Source organism: Berghia stephanieae, chromosome 1 (assembly GCF_034508935.2).
Source record: "Berghia stephanieae isolate SIO BIC M18660-M18661 chromosome 1, UCSD_Bste_1.3, whole genome shotgun sequence".
Classification (NCBI taxonomy): Eukaryota; Metazoa; Mollusca; class Gastropoda; order Nudibranchia; family Aeolidiidae; genus Berghia; species Berghia stephanieae.
Window position 1 is genome coordinate 79,354,726 of NC_088360.1, and position 20,124 is coordinate 79,374,849.

General features: G+C 34.1%; 1 protein-coding gene across 1 annotated transcript in view; it reads right to left on the minus strand.

The window, feature by feature from the left end:
* The window catches only part of LOC144958271 (signal recognition particle subunit SRP54), a 38,918-nt gene extending 20,108 nt beyond the window's left edge, over positions 1–18,810 (minus strand). Inside the window, exons 1-11 of the mRNA XM_078890136.1 lie at positions 18,680–18,810; positions 15,589–15,689; positions 14,091–14,182; positions 13,719–13,803; positions 12,225–12,329; positions 11,024–11,148; positions 10,475–10,625; positions 9,192–9,251; positions 8,360–8,448; positions 7,172–7,272; positions 6,860–6,946 (exon numbers count right to left, since the gene is read on the minus strand). Of these exons, the coding sequence (XP_078746262.1) occupies positions 6,860–6,946; positions 7,172–7,272; positions 8,360–8,448; positions 9,192–9,251; positions 10,475–10,625; positions 11,024–11,148; positions 12,225–12,329; positions 13,719–13,803; positions 14,091–14,182; positions 15,589–15,666 (973 nt within the window). The 5' untranslated portion in view covers positions 15,667–15,689; positions 18,680–18,810. The remainder of the gene's footprint in view (positions 1–6,859; positions 6,947–7,171; positions 7,273–8,359; positions 8,449–9,191; positions 9,252–10,474; positions 10,626–11,023; positions 11,149–12,224; positions 12,330–13,718; positions 13,804–14,090; positions 14,183–15,588; positions 15,690–18,679) is intronic.
* Between the last annotated feature and the right edge of the window lie 1,314 nt (positions 18,811–20,124).

The window sequence follows — 20,124 nt, forward strand, 5'->3', positions numbered from 1 at the left end:
TATAACGACATATATTTGGGAATAAGAAAATTGGTTCTAGAAGCAAAAAGATCAATTTCTGGATTTCCAAAATGATCACAAAGCTTATTGAACTCTGCTCGATTAAGGGGAGGGGCGACACCTGAATTATCGATTTTTGGGTCAAAATATAAAATTTCAGTTTTTTATTTATTATAAAAGAACAATCATTTTTTCACATATTTTCAGCACTGTGAAGGTGATTTGGATAATATAAAGTCTGTAAATCGTCTTTCATAAACATGGAAGTCGACATGAAAATACCAAACTTTTCAATTTTTTGTGAGAATTCAACTGAAAATAATAGGGCTGAAAAGCATTATAATACATATCGATGTTGTAGATTTTGATATCGATAGTTTAGTCTACTCTTTGCCCGTCTAGTTGACAAGGTTTCAGTCTCATAAATATCACAATATGGGCAGGGGAGGGGTTTAGAAACTGTTAGTCGCGAACAAAGATTGTGTGTCAAACAGCTGATAAGAGGTCAAGTTGTCAGGTAAATACAACGTGATCACGAATGGTGCGATCTGATTGGCTGACCTTGTTCTCGACCTCCGACTCCGCGCCAGGGATTGGATGTTGAGTCAGGGTGAAAGTTCGCCTCTATTACTATTACTTTTACTACGATTTGTTTACATTCCGATTGATCAGTTGTTTTATCAAATTTTGACACGTATTCACGTTAATTATCTCTAAATATTTCCAATTTTTACTGGATTATTATAAATATACCTAAAGTGACCAAAAAATCCAAACGTTGGCAACAATTATTTGCTACATAAGCCAAGAAAGCAAGAAAGTTATAATGGCTCATGGTTGATCCGTGGCCACAAATCTTTGATTGGAATTGGGTGTGTGATAGTAGTATTATGATAAAGCGATTCCAAGCAATGCCGCAGCGGAAAGAAATGAGATGGGCTATTCTTGCCGGTCTTTACCACGGTTATTCCACCAATGACTTCCCTCAACATAGGTATTGTCCTCCTGAACCGGACTCCATATGCTTTTATAAAAAATATATTGCTGCCCATGTGTATCCTGTTGACACAAGCAGCGTCTACATACACCTTTGAATTTTGATTTGCTTCATGAGCACTTGAAGCCTGTGTATATGATTTGTTGTGAGATGAAGACAGCACAAAATCCAAACGAAAGGTTTCATAATTCTGTTTGGTCAAGATGCCATAAAACATACTTCCATTCCCTGAAAAAAGTTGAGTTTGGTGCAGAGTATAATTTTGGTCCAACAGAAATAACATCCCTGAAAGTGTCTTTGAGCATCGGTGGACTGGGAAAACACTCCCAGATGTTGAGTCAGGAAGCAGAGTCAAAAAGACTTGACCAAAGCATAAGGGTTGCTCAACATAAAGAGAAAAAAAGAGGCAAAATGAAAGCTCAGACCCGTGAAAAAGCCCAGAGGGAGGCAGAAAAAGAACACGGGGGACCCTCATACGGTGCTGGTATGTTTTGAGCTGGTTGTACCGTTTTGTCTTATTATTTTCATTCATTGTTATCTTTGATCTCGTTTTTCTCAAAATGACATTTTTTAACAATCTTTTTTATCTTATTTTGTCATTTATCAATCAATTTGTTTAAAACTTTGCATGTCTAGAGCTATAGTGATTATCTAAAATCATACAGAAGGAATTTTAAATATCTTTATTATTTTTTGAAAAATTGACATTTTTATGTCAAAAAACATGATTTTTATCATACCGAAAAATTATTTTTTTTTTTAATTTATAAATAAAAATCTATTAAAAATATTTTTAAAATGCTCTGTATTTTTTTTAATAATATACAAAAATACAATCATGCAAAATGTCAAGAAAATTCCATGGAAACTTATTGAGAAAGTAACTTTTAAAAATAGCACCCAGAGAAGAGTAAAATCCAAGATGGCGGCCGTCACCATGGCAACCGGACACGCCCACCGAAATAAATCACATGGTTCGAATCCATTGGTCATGAGCAATGTCCCAATATAAAAAGATATTGGATATAGCCATTATTCTTGAAAATAGTTTCAGGTGTCGCCCCTCCCCTTAAGCGACCACTCAGTATGAATAGATAATTTTCTACTATAATCATCAGCAATGGTATTTTCCACTCCGGGAATATGACATGCTGAAATCCATATTCCCCTGGTTTTGCACCATAAAATTAACTCTCGTGTGATGTCATTGCATTTAACTGAATGGGTTCCCCCCATGTTATTAATGTAAGAAACAGCTGTCATATTATCTACTTCTACCCGAATGTGACAATTGGAAATATCTTTGCACAAAGATTGAAGTCCTAAATAAACTGCTTTTATTTCTAGAACGTTGATGTGATCCATCTGCTCTTCTTCCGTCCACATACCCTGTGTGGCAACATCATTCATAATTGCTCCATAGCCATGACCTGAAGCATCAGTTCTCATCACAAAAGAAGGGTTATCTATATGTAATCGTTTCTTACTGTGGACGCCTTCAGACTTCCACCATTCTAATTCAATAAAAGATTGAACTGAAACTTTAATATATCTATCAAAGTTATATACTTAAAATGGCGATAACGCACAAAGGAGTTGAGATGTTTTACATTTAATATCATTCGATACTTTTTCCTCTGCTCACCGGGTATAGCACGTTTCTCCCTAAGGAAAACATTAACAAAATCACCCTCCTCCGGTGTACATTTCTGGATAACACCATCCCTTTCATATTGTATTATCATCTCCTGTAAAGCTAACTTTTCATCCTGTTTAAATTGGATAGTATGAGCTGGTTTCATTTGAACAGGAGGGGACAAAAAATCAATTGCACATCCAGAAATACATTGAATAATAAAAGGATCAGAGGTATACATTTTCCAAGTAGATATAAATAATTTAGTTCTGCCCCCATGCAAATGGGTTACCTTATCCTTTAATTCCTCCTTTTGAATGTGTGTTGCTTGTGGTGTTGTTTGTGGTTGTTCCATGTCCTTGTATTCCCCCGAAAGGTGTTTGTCCCCCCTCCTTGACCTTTCCATGGTTGACCTTTGCCTAAAAAAGGAAACCTTTTCTGGCCATGGGACGGGTACGGGGAAAATCTCCTTGTGGTTTTTGCCACTCGAATAGAATCGTTCATGTCTTTAAACTTATCTTTAATGTTGCTCCCAAATAACTTGTCACTAACAGGATAGGAAGCGGTACAGAGAGCGTTGAGGTCATCTCTAATTTCACCGCGAAGTGACTGTCTTCTATAAATATCCAAACTATGAGAGGCATTGGTGAGCAAAGCGACTCCATCCGAAATATTTTCCAGTACTTCTTTGTTATCTCCTTTCACCATCTCCATAGCCCTGCAAACAGCAGTAATGCCTTTCATAAGCGATACCTGCACTTTCTGCAAGGATGCGTCCCTCATTCTAGAGGCAGGGGATATCTGTTTAAAAACCTCCTCATTGCATTGGACAACCTCTAGTCTAGAGCAATTTGCTGGCACTGGATATTTTTCAGAGAGAGCAGTAATCGTATCCTTGGGCAGACCGTCACATAAAACCTGTGTAACACCAGTTGAAACATTCTCTGCCAGCACCTTCCCTTTCACTTCTGTCCTGCCTACCACATTCTCGAAATATGAGAATGCCTGCTCCATCATCCCTGCATCTCTACTACTGCCTGGCACCATATCAACTGACCGCGAAAGGTCAGCATTACATTCTACATCTTTACTGCCTGACCGCGAAAGGTCAGCATTACTTACATCTTTACTGCCTGATCGCGAAAGATCAGACTCAATGTCATCATTACATATTGGCCGCGAAAGGCCAATATTGACATTAGCATCTTCCTCCTCCATTCCATTAAAACGGTCAAAGGCCTCCTTCACCAATTTGTTGGCACTGGATATTTTTCAGAGAGAGCAGTAATCGTATCCTTGGGCAGACCGTCACATAAAACCTGTGTAACACCAGTTGAAACATTCTCTGCCAGCACCTTCCCTTTCACTTCTGTCCTGCCTACCACATTCTCGAAATATGAGAATGCCTGCTCCATCATCCCTGCATCTCTACTACTGCCTGGCACCATATCAACTGACCGCGAAAGGTCAGCATTACATTCTACATCTTTACTGCCTGACCGCGAAAGGTCAGCATTACTTACATCTTTACTGCCTGATCGCGAAAGATCAGACTCAATGTCATCATTACATATTGGCCGCGAAAGGCCAATATTGACATTAGCATCTTCCTCCTCCATTTCATTAAAACGGTCAAAGGCCTCCTTCATTTGGCTCACCACTGGCACCAATCCCATCAACACACTGAGTTGCTGTTTTATTTCATTAAAGTCCAGTTCACTGCTACCAACGCTACTACTACCAGCACCGTAACTGCTCCCCTCCGTTTTCTTTCCTTTACCTTTCCCCTTCACACCTCTTACACTTCCTTTCCCAACACATTCCTTCTCGCTCGCCCCGTCTTTCACTTCACCACCTCCTTTCCCTTTCTTATCGTCCGCTCGGCTACTCTCGATTGTTTCTTTCTCCATCACTGACTCGGAACCAAAAATGGCGTTCATTGTTTGTAAACAAAGGGACCGAGATGGCAGGCGATAAATAAGTGTTAAACTATTGTTTAAAATTGCACAAGTTTTACGAATATATACACTATCCAGATGAATGAATTCACAACATATAAATTGAACACAATTCCGTTTGAAAATATAGAATAATAATAATATAGAATTTAAATCAAATTGAAGTTGGTGGGCTCCAGTGATCAACGCTAAAGCAACGCTAAAAAGTGATCACGTGACGCAGCGCTTCCTCCAAGTGGCTCCTATCAGCATTAAAGTAGACGGAAAGCAGATATAGGGGGATAGAAGACACAACAAGTACCTCCCTATTTAACCCAAATATTGGGAGCAAAAAGGAAAAAAAAAAAAAAAAGAAAAAGCCAGCAAATGAGCCCCATTCTGTAAGTGATGAAAAGCCACCACTTGCATATCTATGCTATGATGTCTCCCACCTCGCCCCTCGGCTCTGTCCCAAGGACATCTCAGCCTTTGGATAGGGGCATGTGAGGGATAGGAGAACCTCCGTGAAGGCGGTATTTTCTACCATGCATCTGGGGACTTTCCCACAGGTGAGAGAAGCACGATTGCTCCTGTATGTAACCTGTCTGCAAGTTGCTGAGCTGACAATACTTACCTTATATCCAAGCTTTATATAAATGGTACAATTTCGACAAAAAAGTTTGTAACATGTACATTATTTTCCATATCTAAAAGCATATTAATATCTAATATAAAGCAATGCACTAAAATTAATTGTATTTTGTAACACATGACATTGAAAATAATAAAGAAAGCTAATTATAAAATTTCTTAACCTATTCCAATAAAAAGAAATCGTAAAACGTCACCTTTGTAAAAAGTACAACCTTAAGTGGAGTTGTCTCCCCTGTTAACTAGCGTTTTATAAATAGAACCCAAGAACAGGCCCACATTTCGGAACCGTTCACAGAATGAACGCATAAGGTGTAAATTGCTAGGTGCTATGTGTCATTTTAGACTGGCATTAAGTCAATCCATAAAAGAATTATCTCCCCTCAATAATTATAATTCCTGTTAAATTGTTTAATAATAATAATAATAACAATAATATTAATAATAATAAAATAAAATAATAATAATAATAATAGCAGTAATAATAATAATAATAATAATAATAATAATAATAATAATAATAATAATAATAACAGTTATGATTATTTCTGTTCTAAATACGACCTACGAACTGAAGTCAAACTGAAGTCATACGTTTTCAGCTCTTATTTTTGACTTTTTAGTAAGCAGATGGAGTAGGATCTGTGCCTGAAATGCCCGTCATCATTTATTTGCCTTTAGACATAAATTTTCGCTCTTATACTTCAGGTTGTAAACATCAGTGTCACTGCAGAATATTTTGCTCCACAAAAATTAAATAGCACTGTAACACCATTGAATCTTCTCTTGTTTGATATGTAATGGATTGTATTTTTAAAATGTTTATAGTATTGCATCATCATCGAATTTGAAAAATGGGCCTACAAAAATTATGAATTACGAAACCTCAAATCCTCAAAGAATTTTGCTTGCAATTTAAAATGGTTGCATCATGGTAAACCATCATGCATTCAAAACTGTATCTGCATGCAAATCTTCAGATTTTTATAATTTGCAAGTAAAAAGCCTTTGGTGCTGGCATGGCGGAGTGATTTATTATCATTATTATTATATATTATAGATGAAACCTGTGATTGGAATCCTGCTTTATCAGAACAGCTGCTCAATTTAAACAATCTATCCATGACATAATTATTTTCTATATAATTTATTTTGGTTAATCGGAATGCATGCTGTTAATTGGTACAGTTTCAGATGTAAAATATCACTGTAAGTCCATCTTTCTTTCTAAGCAATTAAAAATAAAACATCTCTACTGAGATGAACAAAATTGGAATAATCCCATGTCTTAAATGAATTAAAATGTCGATTAATTAACAATGGTATTACGTCTAATACCACTCCTTCCCCTTAATACAGTAAAAGCTTGTACTTGGAATGCTACCTAATTGGAAAGATCGGTCATTATGCAATAGCCTGAATATGGTACCAATGACACAGTAATCAAATACCATGAATGGCAATATCGAGTATAAATCAAACCAACATTCCATTTGTATTCCAGATTAAATAATTGCTTCGTCTTTAAAATACACACAAATTGCTGTATTTTAATTCAATAGGTTATTGGTCGTAGTGATGCTAACTTAATTCAAAAACAAATAAAGGGTCGCAGCATAACTCCCCCATTTAACCTACCATGTTTCAATTTCTTCATCAATTCTTCATTGTCATCCAGTTTAAGTTCGTTCACCTTGTCAATCAACCCCTCTATGTCTCCCATTCCTGAAAAGAAGTTCAAATTTAAGAAAAGTACTTTACTTGAATGAAAAGTTATTTGATTAAATTTTTAAATTTTGATATTAATTTAAAGCAAAATTTATTTCTCATTTAAATATTGAGAAGGAACAATTTCAAAGAGAACAGAACAATTTTATGTTTACAAAATATTCCATTCATGTACATCCTTTATTTCTTCATAGAAAGAGAGAGAAAATTTGAACTACAAACCCAATAATTTGCTGACAAATGGCTGGACTTTGAAAGGCTCAAAATCATCTGTGTGTTCACCAGTACCGATAAATATCACAGGACTTTTGGTTGCTGCAACTCTAGAAAACAAAAGTGAAAAAAATATATGTACATATAGATATCTAATATAAAGACAGGAATACATGGCCTTGAAAACCTCAGCAGAAGGCTGCTCTGTTGATAGGCTTGATTCATTTTCAGATTTGAAAACTCACAATGCCAAGTCAAAATTTCAAAAAAATTAGTCATAATGCTGCACAAAACTGTATTTTGCTGAGGAAATTGGTAACCCTCTTATGAGAATTTTCTAAATGTGATCCTGTCTGATCAATTCATATTTTATGACAATTTCACAATTAAATTTTCGTAATATTAAGATTTTAATTTTGATAATTGACTGATCTGTCCAAAACGATTTTTTTTGGTGGGCCAAGAGGGTAACAGTTCTTAAAATATCTGAGGAAACAAATTTTTAATTCCAATCATGCTGTGAAAATCTGGATTATAAGTATGATTTCCTCTGGACAAAGTTATTGGACTTAGTCCAGACGTACAAAAGCATCTCCTACTCTGCCGGGAGTAATAAATTAGGGATTAGGCACTGGTGTAAGATAAAAATTTGAAAAGAAGTGTATGAAACAATTGCAGACAAATCAGAAAGAAAATTACAAGAAAAAAAAATCCTAAAAATTAGGCTGATTTTTTTGTTTTCTTGTATTTTTCTATCTGTTTCATACTACCTTTTAAAACGATTATTCCAGGAGTTACGTTTTTCCCCTCATTCCTTGATTAAAAGAAAAGCTACTTTTTATGTTAGTTTTGGTTTAAAAAATACTACTTCGGGTATTCTTTTGTTTCTGGTCTCTCCATTTCCAATTTTCAAAAAGGAAAGTTGACGAAGATTAGCAATTTCCATGATTGATAAAATATCTTTGTGTTTTTGTGTTGAGGATGACAAACATGGCTGTCATCACAACCTATTGTACTCAAATGCTCACAAAATAAATAGATTTTTATGAATGGAGAGTCGCTTTGAAGGAAAAATGTTTGGTCTCCTTAAGACATAAAACACCACACTGAGCTTTCTGTTTTGTTTTCTTTTTAATCCTTTTTCTCCAACAAAGCAATAGAGTCATTGCAGCACCTAACAAAAAAAATTATACTCACGCACTAAGAGCACCTCCACCTTTTGCATGACCATCCAATTTGGTAATAATGACTGATGCAACGTCAACTTTGTCTTTAAAGGCTTTGGCCTGGGGACGGAAAGTTGTAATTACTTAATCCAAACTTTGCTCTATGTTGCATTTAAAAAAATATACGATTTAATTACTAACACTTTACAATATGTTGCATCTAAAAATTTAAAAAATCATAAAGAAAATCATAGAAAGTTCAATGAATTCTATTTGCTTCCTTATGGCAATCAAAAAAAAATAAAATAAAAAACCCCCAAAAAACCCCCTAATTTTAAACAATAGTATTGTCTTAAAAAATTATGTTATTCATGAATAATGGCTAACCACCTATAGATATGTTTTTTCGATTATGCCTGTACGACAGACAATTTAACAATCATTTGATCTTAACAACGATATATTAAAATAATTATACACTATGTTAACACATAATGTAATGTGGAATGATAACATATGATTACTATTACTATCTATCAATTTGAAAAAAACAAAAATAAAACTAACAACAAAACAAACAAACCAAAAAACCAACAAAAAACAAATAAACCAAACTCACAATATAATATATGAAAATTTTAAACCTTCAGTCATATACATATCCGAGCATGAAATTAAAAGTAAAATTTTAAAGATAAATTGCATTAGCTATTCCACAGAAAGGCTTTAAAAAAAGAAACCTATTCTAGATCAATAATCTTTTAACGTCTCATTATATTAATTTTCCTAGGGCAGATATAAACCTAAAAGTGTTGACTGTAAAAATACATAAAAACAATTTAAAACAAAAAGGATACATTTACCTGAGACTCACAAGCCTGTCCGATGGTGGCATCCATCACAAAAATTATATTATCTGGTTTCTGAAAAAGTAGATCATGACAGGTTTGAATAAATAATCTATAAAAAAAAAAAAAAAAAAAATTTCAAAAACTATGAATATGTGAAGAAGGATGAGGTAGTGTTCAGTCATTCATATTTAATCGTTTAATTACTTAACTAAAACTTTACAATATGTTGCATCTAATAATAATCACTCTTTGTGTATGTGTTTTTATATCATTTGTCTAGACATTGGAATGAGAAGGGATCTGCAAAAACAACAAAATCCAGATTACTGAATCGAAAAAAAAAAAAAAAAAAACTATTGGCAAAGAAAATCATGGAAAATTCAATGAATTCTATTTGTTCCCTTTGGCAATAAAATTTTTTTAAAAATTATAAATACTAATTTTAAACAATAGTATTGTCTTAAACAGTTATCTTATTCATGAATTATGGTAACCATTTATAGATATGAAGATGAAGTACAAGTAAATACATACGAGTGATGAAAAGGTTCAAACCCTTTTCACAGAAAAAAAGGAATAATTAGTACAGTCTCATAATTGAACAGTTTAAAAATTCTAATGATTTTTGTTATTATAGATAAGCAACAGAGTTAGAGCAGGACCTTAATTCAAGTCAATAATGAAGGTATACGCCATTTTAAATATTTTTTCCAGTGGCATTGTGATGTCTAAAGCAAATTGACTGTAATTTTAATTGGGAAAATGTAAATGAAATAACTTTAAAGAAGGAAAAAAAAACAACAAAACAAACAAAGCAAATAACATTTAATTCCAACCCCCATCCTCATACACACAAGAGAGAGAGAGAGAGAGAGAGAGAGAGAGAGAGAGAGAGAGAGAGAGAGAGAGAGAGAGAGAGAGAGAGAGACAGAGACAGAGACAGAGACAGAGACAGAGACAGAGACAGAGACAGAGACAGAGACAGAGACAGAGACAGAGACAGAGACAGAGAGAGAGAGAGAGAGAGAGAGAGAGAGAGAGAGAGAGAGAGAGAGAGAGAGAGAGAGAGAGAGAGAGAGAGAGAGAGAGAGAAAAGAGTCGTTACATTTCCGTATGCTGTTGATTCCAGAAGCATTTGAGACAAAACATTCTTTTAAGTAAAGACCACTAGATTTGTTGTCTGGATATTTAAAACTTAGAAAAGCATGTTCAAAATACATATTATTTAAGGGAATGGGACGATGATCTATATTTTCAGAACCTAATCAATTTTTAAAAAATGGAGTAATCATTACAATGGCTTGTTCCACTTGCAACATCTCCTCAAACAAAGAGTCCTGTTGTTTGTGTCGTCCACTGGTATCAACAATGATAATTTCAAAATTCTCATCCTTGAACTTGTCTACACCTTCTTGAGCTATGATAACCGGGTCAATTTCTGTGTAACTGAAGAGATAAACACACATGTATATTTCAGGCGAAAAGAATCATTTAAAAACATAATCACAGACTTATCTATCCTGTAAAAATAATTCATGAGATGAAAGCGATTCTGAATTATGACTCGTTTTCTCCATCCATTGAGACCAAGCTCTAACCCTTCAACCTTGACAAGTGTTTCCATCTGAATCAATATAAATGACAATATAGGTGCTCCTTGGGGAAATTTCAAATTAAATACATTCCTATTTGGCATTTATAGATTATAAAAATTTTAAAAGCTGGAAAAAATTTTGATCATTTTTCTTTTCTTTTTTTTTGTGTGGGACAGCCCTAGTTACGTATAATTTGATATAAACCTAGCTATATATAAAAAAAATAAAAAACCCAAAGGCAACTCTCACCTCCCATAAAATGGAATTCGGGCCTTTGTGGCATTCTGTTTGAGTTGGTCAAAGGCACCGGCTCTGAAAGTATCTGCACAAATCAAGCAAGTTTTCCAGCCTTTCCGTTGATAGTAATATGCCAACTACATATAAAAAGAAATTAAAAGAATCTTAGTGTGTGATGCATATATTTTCTCAAATATCCAACGATTGTAATAATCATAAGATATTAACAACTGTATATTCAACATGAATATTTTATAATATAATTCAGACTTAGATAAAGTTTAATTGATTAAAGAACCACATTTTCTAGGTTTGCGGTGTCATAGGTCAAGGTAGAATTTGAGGATTAAAAATGTGAAAAAAATATTTAAGATATTTTAAAATTCAAGATATTAACAATATTCTAACAATTTCACTTGTTTCAAATTGTCACAGATAATCCTTAAAACCTCATTTCTGTTCATATAATTTTATTCTTCTCTTCAATCCTGAAATCAAATATGTGCACATTCATTAATGAAACAATGCTGGCCAACTTCCCAGAGAGCAAAAATAGAACACATGGGAGAACACAACCGCTTTGCCCAAACCTACACTGTATCAATAATGCGCATGTTAATTATATAATGGTTTGTTGTCAAATAGCACTCTCCTCAACTACCTTCCTGTATTCAATGTAAGTTTTATATAATTATCATGAACTTCAAACAGCTAAAAATAAAGACGTATTGTTATTATAATGAAAACAGAAGGCAAGTCATAACACTTGTCCAAGCTAAAATTCGTGTTGGAAAACATATTTCATGCAAATAGCTAAAATATGCTTTTCAAAGTAATAAATACAGTTGAAATGGTAAGAAGCTGAAACGAAAAAAAGACTCCCGCACTCTAAAAACTTTTTTTTTCAGAAAAGGGAATGAAAAATCTTCTTGTAAATCCAGACAATGAAGATTGGGAGGATAAATGTTGATATAATAAAGATGATACTGCAATGAGATTTTCTGGTGGTTGTTTTGTTGTGCTTTCCTTTTTTTTTTTGTTTGTTTTTTCTATACAATTTTACCCTTCTCTTCGAAGGTAAAATCGTAACACTAATGATTTTGCCATGACAGCTGGCCAATTTGTGGAAACGTAAGATTAACGTGTAAAGATTCACTGATATCAAAATTAATACATGGAATTAATAAAACATTTAAATGACTAGGTAACTAACTTTTGTACATGTTGTTGTCTTTCCACTTCCTTGAAGACCAACAAACATAATAACGTTATTGCGGCCTTTACTTGGTTGCCATGCCTTGACACCAGGATCAATAAGCTGCAAAGGGGCATAAATTTGTAAACATTAAGATATAAATAATAAATGTAGAAGACAGTAAATTTGACAACAAAAATGGAGGCACTATAGTTACATTACGTTAGAAACTTTACCACCTGGTGTGAAGAACAGTTTCTTGTACTTTATGTAGACAAGACAAAGAGATGACTGTTGATTTTAGCAAATAGTAAAAATCCCATATAATCAATACACATTAATGGAAAATTTGTAGAATATGTGAGTTCATATTAATATCTTGAAGTAGAACAACAACACTATTCTTTCTCTCTTATACGAGACACAATAATTCTTCCTCCCTTTTACCCGACAATATAATCCTCTCTCTCCTTTACCTGACGACATAATTCTTTCTTTCTTTTACCCGACAACATAATTCGGTCTCTCGTTTACCCAATCAACTATATTGTGAGTGTAATTTGCTTTAGTTTGAAAGGATGTACCAGAAATGCTGGAATACCTGATAAAGACAAAATTAACTGGCTGATCAGGCTTTAAAATCAAATAAATTTGCTCAAATAATGTGCAATCCAAAATAAATATGAAGTAGACCTTCTTTTCTCCACAAATGTTTTCCCTTTAGACAATAAAGTCTTGAAAAGAGAAGCGCATAAATCATTCGAATGTGATAAAATGTAGGGGTAGGGGTGAGTGTAGGCTAAAGATGACAGACATTTTGAGTCTATGCTTAAAGACCTCCAAGTAGATGACATCTTCCAGAATATTCATTTATGTGAGTTTTTAAATAGTGAACTATTAATTATGCATGCTCAAACCCATTATCAAGGGCTCTCAGGCCCACAACAAATACAGAGCAACTGGCATGCGACAAATGGATGAAAGCAAGAGACTGGTCTGCAACTTGGAAGGTGTGTCCTCAATGGCCTGAAACCTAAAACTGATCTGATTCATTCCCCATAAAAAAAAAGGAAAACCTGAAAGAGTGCATATTTTTTATAAACCTAAACTTCACTGATTTAAAGAGGAAAAACTGTAATTGTGGTCAACAATTCAATAAATATAATATCCAAACTCCCTAATTAAAACGTAGGAATTCTGTAGTCATCAAACGGAACATCTAACTGACAAAGTCATCAAAACTCCCTTACTGGCATGCTGGAACACTCCGATAAACTTTTATCCATGGTGGGATATGACACCAACTGACAAATTGCTGTTGACAGCCACATACTCATTTGACATCAGTATGATGAGAAAATGTGAATAAAAAGCCCACATGGACTCAATTTTTGCAATGTCCACAGGTCTTGAACCTCATACATAAAGTTCACACTTGATTGTACAGCTGTAAAAGAATATTCTGCCATGCTTATTGCACAGGCTGATCATCTATTTGTATCTTTGACAAACCTTAACCAATTCTTTGAAGAAAGCAGATTGAATCATGCGCCGTTTGTTAAGACCGCCTGCCATTTCATCAAAATCAATCACTGATCTGAAGAGAAAAAATTAAAACAAGTAATTATAAAATACTTCATTTCAGATATCTCTTACTCATTATACTATCTAGATTAGCAAAAACCAAAGAGCAAAATTGAAATTATATTTACCAACTAGACAGGAAAAACACCATATTTGTACCTATATGATTCCCTTATTTCATTTCTTAATTTATTGAGAGGTGAAAATGTTTTTTAAAAAACAACAATATAAAAACCATTAGAACTGCGACCAATTCTGGTATGAATTAATTTTCTGAGGCAATTGTCTCTCTGCTATTACCTGACATTCTCTCTGAGTTGTTTGACCAATCGTATGTTAACATCAGCTTCAAGCAATGCAGCACAGATATCTTTCAACATGCCATTGAGAACCTGATAAAAAACAAAAACAAAAAAAAACAACAACTCTATAACAAATCATTCAGACCATTACATGCTTAACATTAAGAAATTAAAATAGAGATAAACACTATAATATAACACTACTATTGTAAAATTGTAAAAAACAAAATTGAGAAATTGGAGGATACTTATCAGCATCTCAACAAACCTACAAATTATGCTCAAACTTGACATTCACTGTGTCACCCGATTACTTTGTTTACCAAGTGGGCATGTAGGGTCAAAGCAATTACAAATCACTTGTCAAAGGAATATTATATATATATATTTATATATATTATTATAATATTATATATATATTATTTATTATATATATATATATATATATAAAGAAATAGATGCTCTAACCAACATTATCGGGCACTCTCATACCTACAAGTACCCACCCACACTCATATATATATATATATATATATATATATATATATATATATATAGATATATATAGATATATATAGATATATATATATATATATATATATATATATATATATATATATATATATATATATATATATATATGTATATCCCGATATATGTATCGATTATCTCACCTACAAGTGGGTTAAAAACCTGAGCATCAATAAGTAATAGAAAATATTGAAGAATTACAGAAGAATGCAATGACAAATGACTACTCATTTATAAGTGGAAAATCAGATACACATATGAAATATTATGGTTACCTCAACATGAAATATGCTGGGTCTAAAATAACATCTGTACAGGATCAAATGGCCTGATTTTTTTTTAAGTTCAAGGATTAAAACAACAAATTATCCCTCCGACGTTTAAGTTTCTCCCCTCAACTCCTTAACTGCTGCTTCCACAGGGGCCTCAAGTTCACTTTTCTTCAACTTAGCTGAAGATATCAATGCATTTGATTGAACAATAAATTTCATGGTATTCAAATGCTCTGCCTTTGCTGTCTTTTTGTCAGCTATTTTTTTTTTTTCAAGATCTGAAATGGTGATGTGGTCGTTGTAGTCGTGGTATTAGGGGTGGCGATGTGGTGGTGGTAGGGATGGTGATGTGGTCGTGGTTATTGTAGTAGCAGTGGTGGTAGGGATGGTGATGTGTTGGTGGTGGTGGTAGTTGTAGTAGTGATGGTAGGGATAGTGATGTGGTCGTTGTTTTAGTAGTGTTGGAAGGGATAGTGATGTGGTGGTTGTTGCAGTAGTGGTGGTAAGGATGGCGATGTGGTGGTGGTTGTAGCAGTGGTGGTAGGGATGGTGATGTGGTGGTGGTTGTCGTAGTAGTGGTGGTAATGTGTAGGTGGTGGTGGTTGTAATAATTGTGGTAGGGATGGTAATGTGGTGGTTGTAGTAGTAGCAGTGATAGGGATGATGGGTGGGATAATATGACATATATAATACCTCTTCATTGATTATGGTTGCATTGCTGAGAGATTTCAAGGCAGAAGTAATCTTTCTGCCCAAGTCCTCCAAAACCATTATGAAGGTTGGTTAAAGGTTATCTGAGTGAAGAAAGAAACTATATCTAGATGCTTATAATACATTTTGAACCCATGCAGATTCAACAAGGACAATTAACTTTCTGGATATTTTCAAGCATTAATATTCTAAGACTTAGAGCATTAACTACTTCAGGAGTTATTTGAACAAGTTCAAAGAAATTTTGAAATTAGAATTATGAAATATTGAAATGTGATAAAAGTGTGCAACCCCACAATCCACACAAAAATAAATGGTTAACAAGATCTACTAAAAAAATTATTGATTTGTGGTGGATTTTATGGTCATGCTCGTGTTAAGCGAAAAAAAAAGAAAAAAGCAATCCAGACCGAGAGTATGCCAAAGGTCGTTTTCGTAACATCCACCATAAAAATACAACTGGCCAATAATATGTGAATTTGAGAAACTGTGAAAAGATTCTGTTTTCATCATTATTTTTTTCCTGGTTGAATTATGAAAAATATTTTTAAAACTGAAAGCGGATTGCTAAAAGTTTGATTATAAGTGGTTTTTTTTTTCAATTTTTTTCTTTTTTACTCTGAAAGACCTTTAAATTCCCATAAATTAAAAATAATACACTATGTATCAATGTTTAAGTTTAATGTTTAAAAAAGAAGAATAAAAATGACCAAATTTCCTCTGAAAAATAAATAATAAAATTCCCTTTATTCATCCCATAGGCGAAATTTGTCTCTAGGGTCTATTCCAAGGGAAGACTGGAATAACCCAGGCATCAGCTGCAGTGCAGCACTGCAAATTGAGGTAGGGCGAGGTGACTTGCTCAAGGCCACACAGCGCAGTGGCGGGTGATCGAACTCGGTATCTTTCGGGTACGAAGCAAAGACTGTACCACTGAGCCACGCTGCCCCAAAATGGTGAAATTTAGCATGTTTGAGGAATCTGCCAGAAATGATACATAATTTCAGCCAGATATATATAATAATTGCCTACTTTCAACCTCTTGAATTTTGAGGTAACAAACCACTCTGATAAGTAGTCTGATACTTTTTAAAAAAAAAAAGTCATTTTACAACTGATGGGAATAAATAATAGTACTTTAAGATTAACATAGGATTTTACAGCTCAAAGTTTACCATCGCAAAAGACTCAAAATCAAAATATTTGACTGGGAATTCCCCCACTGGAAAACATGTTATTTTATGGTAGAGGTTAGGGAGACCAAGATTTTGGTCTCCCTAGCCAAAATCGGCCAATTTGGCTAGGGAGACCAAGATTTTGGTCTCCCCAGCCATATTGGTCGATTTTGGCTAGGGAGACCAAAATCTTGGTCTCCCTAGCTAAAATGCCCGTTTTGGCTAGGGAGACCAAGATTTTCGTTTATGGAACTGTTTCTTTATGTTAAAGAGGCGAGTTTTTTCTTCTATTATTCATTGCTTGCCTGTATGTTTTTGTTGTTCTTTCACTTTTAAAATGCATAAAACCGCGGGGGAGAATTATGTAAAAACGGAAAAAATCATGACGCTATTTTAATACGAAATGGAAATCAAAGATACGTACAAGCAACAAGAACAAAACCTTGAGATAATTACTGTCAAGTTTGTTTTTTATTAGATAACAATGCATGCTGAGCCCTCTTTGGACACGGAGAGAAAATAATAGGTGGCGTTTTTATACACCTCCGTTGGAGGTGCACAAAAACGTACCGTTTTTATGCACCTCCGTTGGCGGTGATGGTAAATTAATGAAAATGTTGCTGCATACGTCCATGAGGTTTAAATAGTTTTAGATTGTAGTTTAGCACGCTGCTTAGTGATTACCGATGTACAATGATAATAAATTAAAGAATAATAACAATAATTTAAAAAATCAAAAGTAAAAAGGCACATGGCACACAAATACTGATCTCAAATAAATAATTTTAGAAAATTAAAATCGAAGCTTTTTAAAAACATGATAAAAAGTTTTTGAAAAAAAAAAAAAAGCAAACAAAAAAAAGTAAATCAAAAAAAACAAAAAGAATGTCAACAATGGGAATCGAACCCGGTACTTTGAAGGTTGGAGTCTGACAGCTTGTCCACTGCGCTACGGAGCCACCTGACTGTTCATCACATTTAATAAGGTCTTTCTAAAACATTATTTTACCTTCAATGCAACTTCTATTTTCTGGTTTTATATTTCGATTTTTTACATTATTATTATTTTTATATAAATTTATATATAAAAAAAAAAAATTGTGTGGGCGACCGGCCGATAACTTGCATCTCTTTTCTGACATTTGTTGGCGTGATTATACCACCCCCCCCCCCCCCCCCCAACCAAAAAAAAAAAAGAGAAAAATTTTTTTGAAGCAAAAACAGCAACAAAGACAAACAGGCAAGCAATAAATAAATAGAGGTAAAAACTCGCCTCTTCAACATAAAGAAACAGTTCTATAAATACAGTTTTACGCCGGGAGACTAAAATCTTGGTCTCCCTAGCCAAATTGGCCGATTTTGGCTTGGGAGACCAAAATCTTCCTTATTTTATTAAGTTGCTGGGAACAAAAATTCATGAAAATGAAATGATGAGGCTGGAACTGGAACTGGAACTGGAATTGGTATTCAGAATCAGACCCAGCAGCCAACAGTCAGCAGACTTTCCATCTAAGTCTAAATCTAAGTCAGTCTAAGTTTTAACTTAGAAAGCAAATAGAGTATTTAGCTTGGCTTCTATATTATTAATTATTATAGACGTCTATCTATCTGGACTAAGTGACTAAGTATACTAAGAGCTAAATAATATCATTCCAGTCTATTATTTGTATTCCTCCATATCTAAAAGTTATTGTCGTGTCCCATAAGAACAGCTCTTTACTTTAACTAACTTTAACATATGCCAGCACACAGTCACAGCGTCTTGGATGAGGTCCTAGATAAGAGATATTAATTAGTGCTATAGAAGATGAAGAATCGATTTAAAGTCGAGTCCCCTCAGACTCTCGTTCATCTAAATTTTTAAAATATAAATTCTTATAAAAGGGGTTGCGATATACCTCTTTGATTACGTTGGAAGTGAAAATCACAGATTTTGTCACCGAATTTTCTCGACAGTATAAAAATAAATATCAATATTGATACGCAAGATAATGTGCTGTGTATTGTGTGTACAACAGGGTTGCCAGATTATTTTTCAACAAAATGCCAGGGGAAGACTCAAAAAATGCCAAAACACTCAAAAAAATGCCAAAGTCTGTTGACTCCACCCCCACTAAGAAAACTACTCACTTTGATAGACAATTACTATCATATCCTGGTGCTTGCGTGTTTTCTTTTCTTTTGCTTTTTTTTTTTTTGAATTTACTAAATTTCCTGTTGGGTAATTATTTACCTACTGACTACTAAGTGGAGTGCTAAACCACTACACCACGGTTGGATTTTAAGAATGAAAAAGAAATGTGAAGATGTTTGTTTTTACGCGTTTAGAAATAATTAAGAAAAGGTGTCATTTGAAGTATAATATACAAGAAAAGAAAATGCCAAATGAAAATGCCAAATGCCAAATGATTTTTCTAATGCCAAACGGTTTTCAAAAATGCCAGATTTTTTGAATCTGGCATTTAAAATGCCAAACTGGCAACCCTGGTGTACAACATTATACTTCCGGTTAGATTGATTTAGTGTGTCCATATTGAAAAAAGAGTTTCGATATTATCATGGAGGAAATAAACAACGGAAGTCTGCTTGTCGCTCAGCCAGCGATACCTAAGTTATCACTGGCATGGCGAGGAGGCGGCTGAGACCAGAATCTATAGTCAAGATTTTTTAAATTAATGGCGCGTGTTTTTTCTGGTTTTTCTAAGCTGTCCCTCCTCCATCAAAAGTTGTAAAAATGTGTGTCAACCTCTTTGTCTTAACTGAATATAGATCTTGGATCGTATTGATGCCATATCCAAAAAAGTTTTCTTCTTTAAGACCTATAAAAACTACTCTAAAACCGCGGTCATTAAATTAGAGATTTAACTCTGTTAAATATGTAAACAAGTTACTCAGCACAAAGTATGAGATGAATTCATCATTTTAAAAATTTTAAAAAAGAATCTCGTGCTTACACGGTAGTTCGGGCTAGTGATTATGAGTTCACGTCACAAGCTGTGAAAAGAAGTCCTCCTGTATCTATCGATAGGCCATTAAAGAGGACGGCTATGGAATTGGAATATCACAAGATGGTTATCGAAATACGACAGAGAGATCACCAATGTGGAACGTCGTGGTAGGAAAAGGATCCTAGACAACTTTGATATGGATATCGTCCAAAGTTGTATGGTGCTGGGTGAGTGTAAATTCCGACAAATTATTGGACTTCTGTTAATTCGGGCAGAAAAAGACCCATGGGTTCTGGACAGAGGATCATTGTCATTCTTGCAGGTGGTAAAGATAATGGATATTTAAAAGGATGCCATGTCATTTTTTCTTCTCTGCATCATCTGGAAGGAAGATA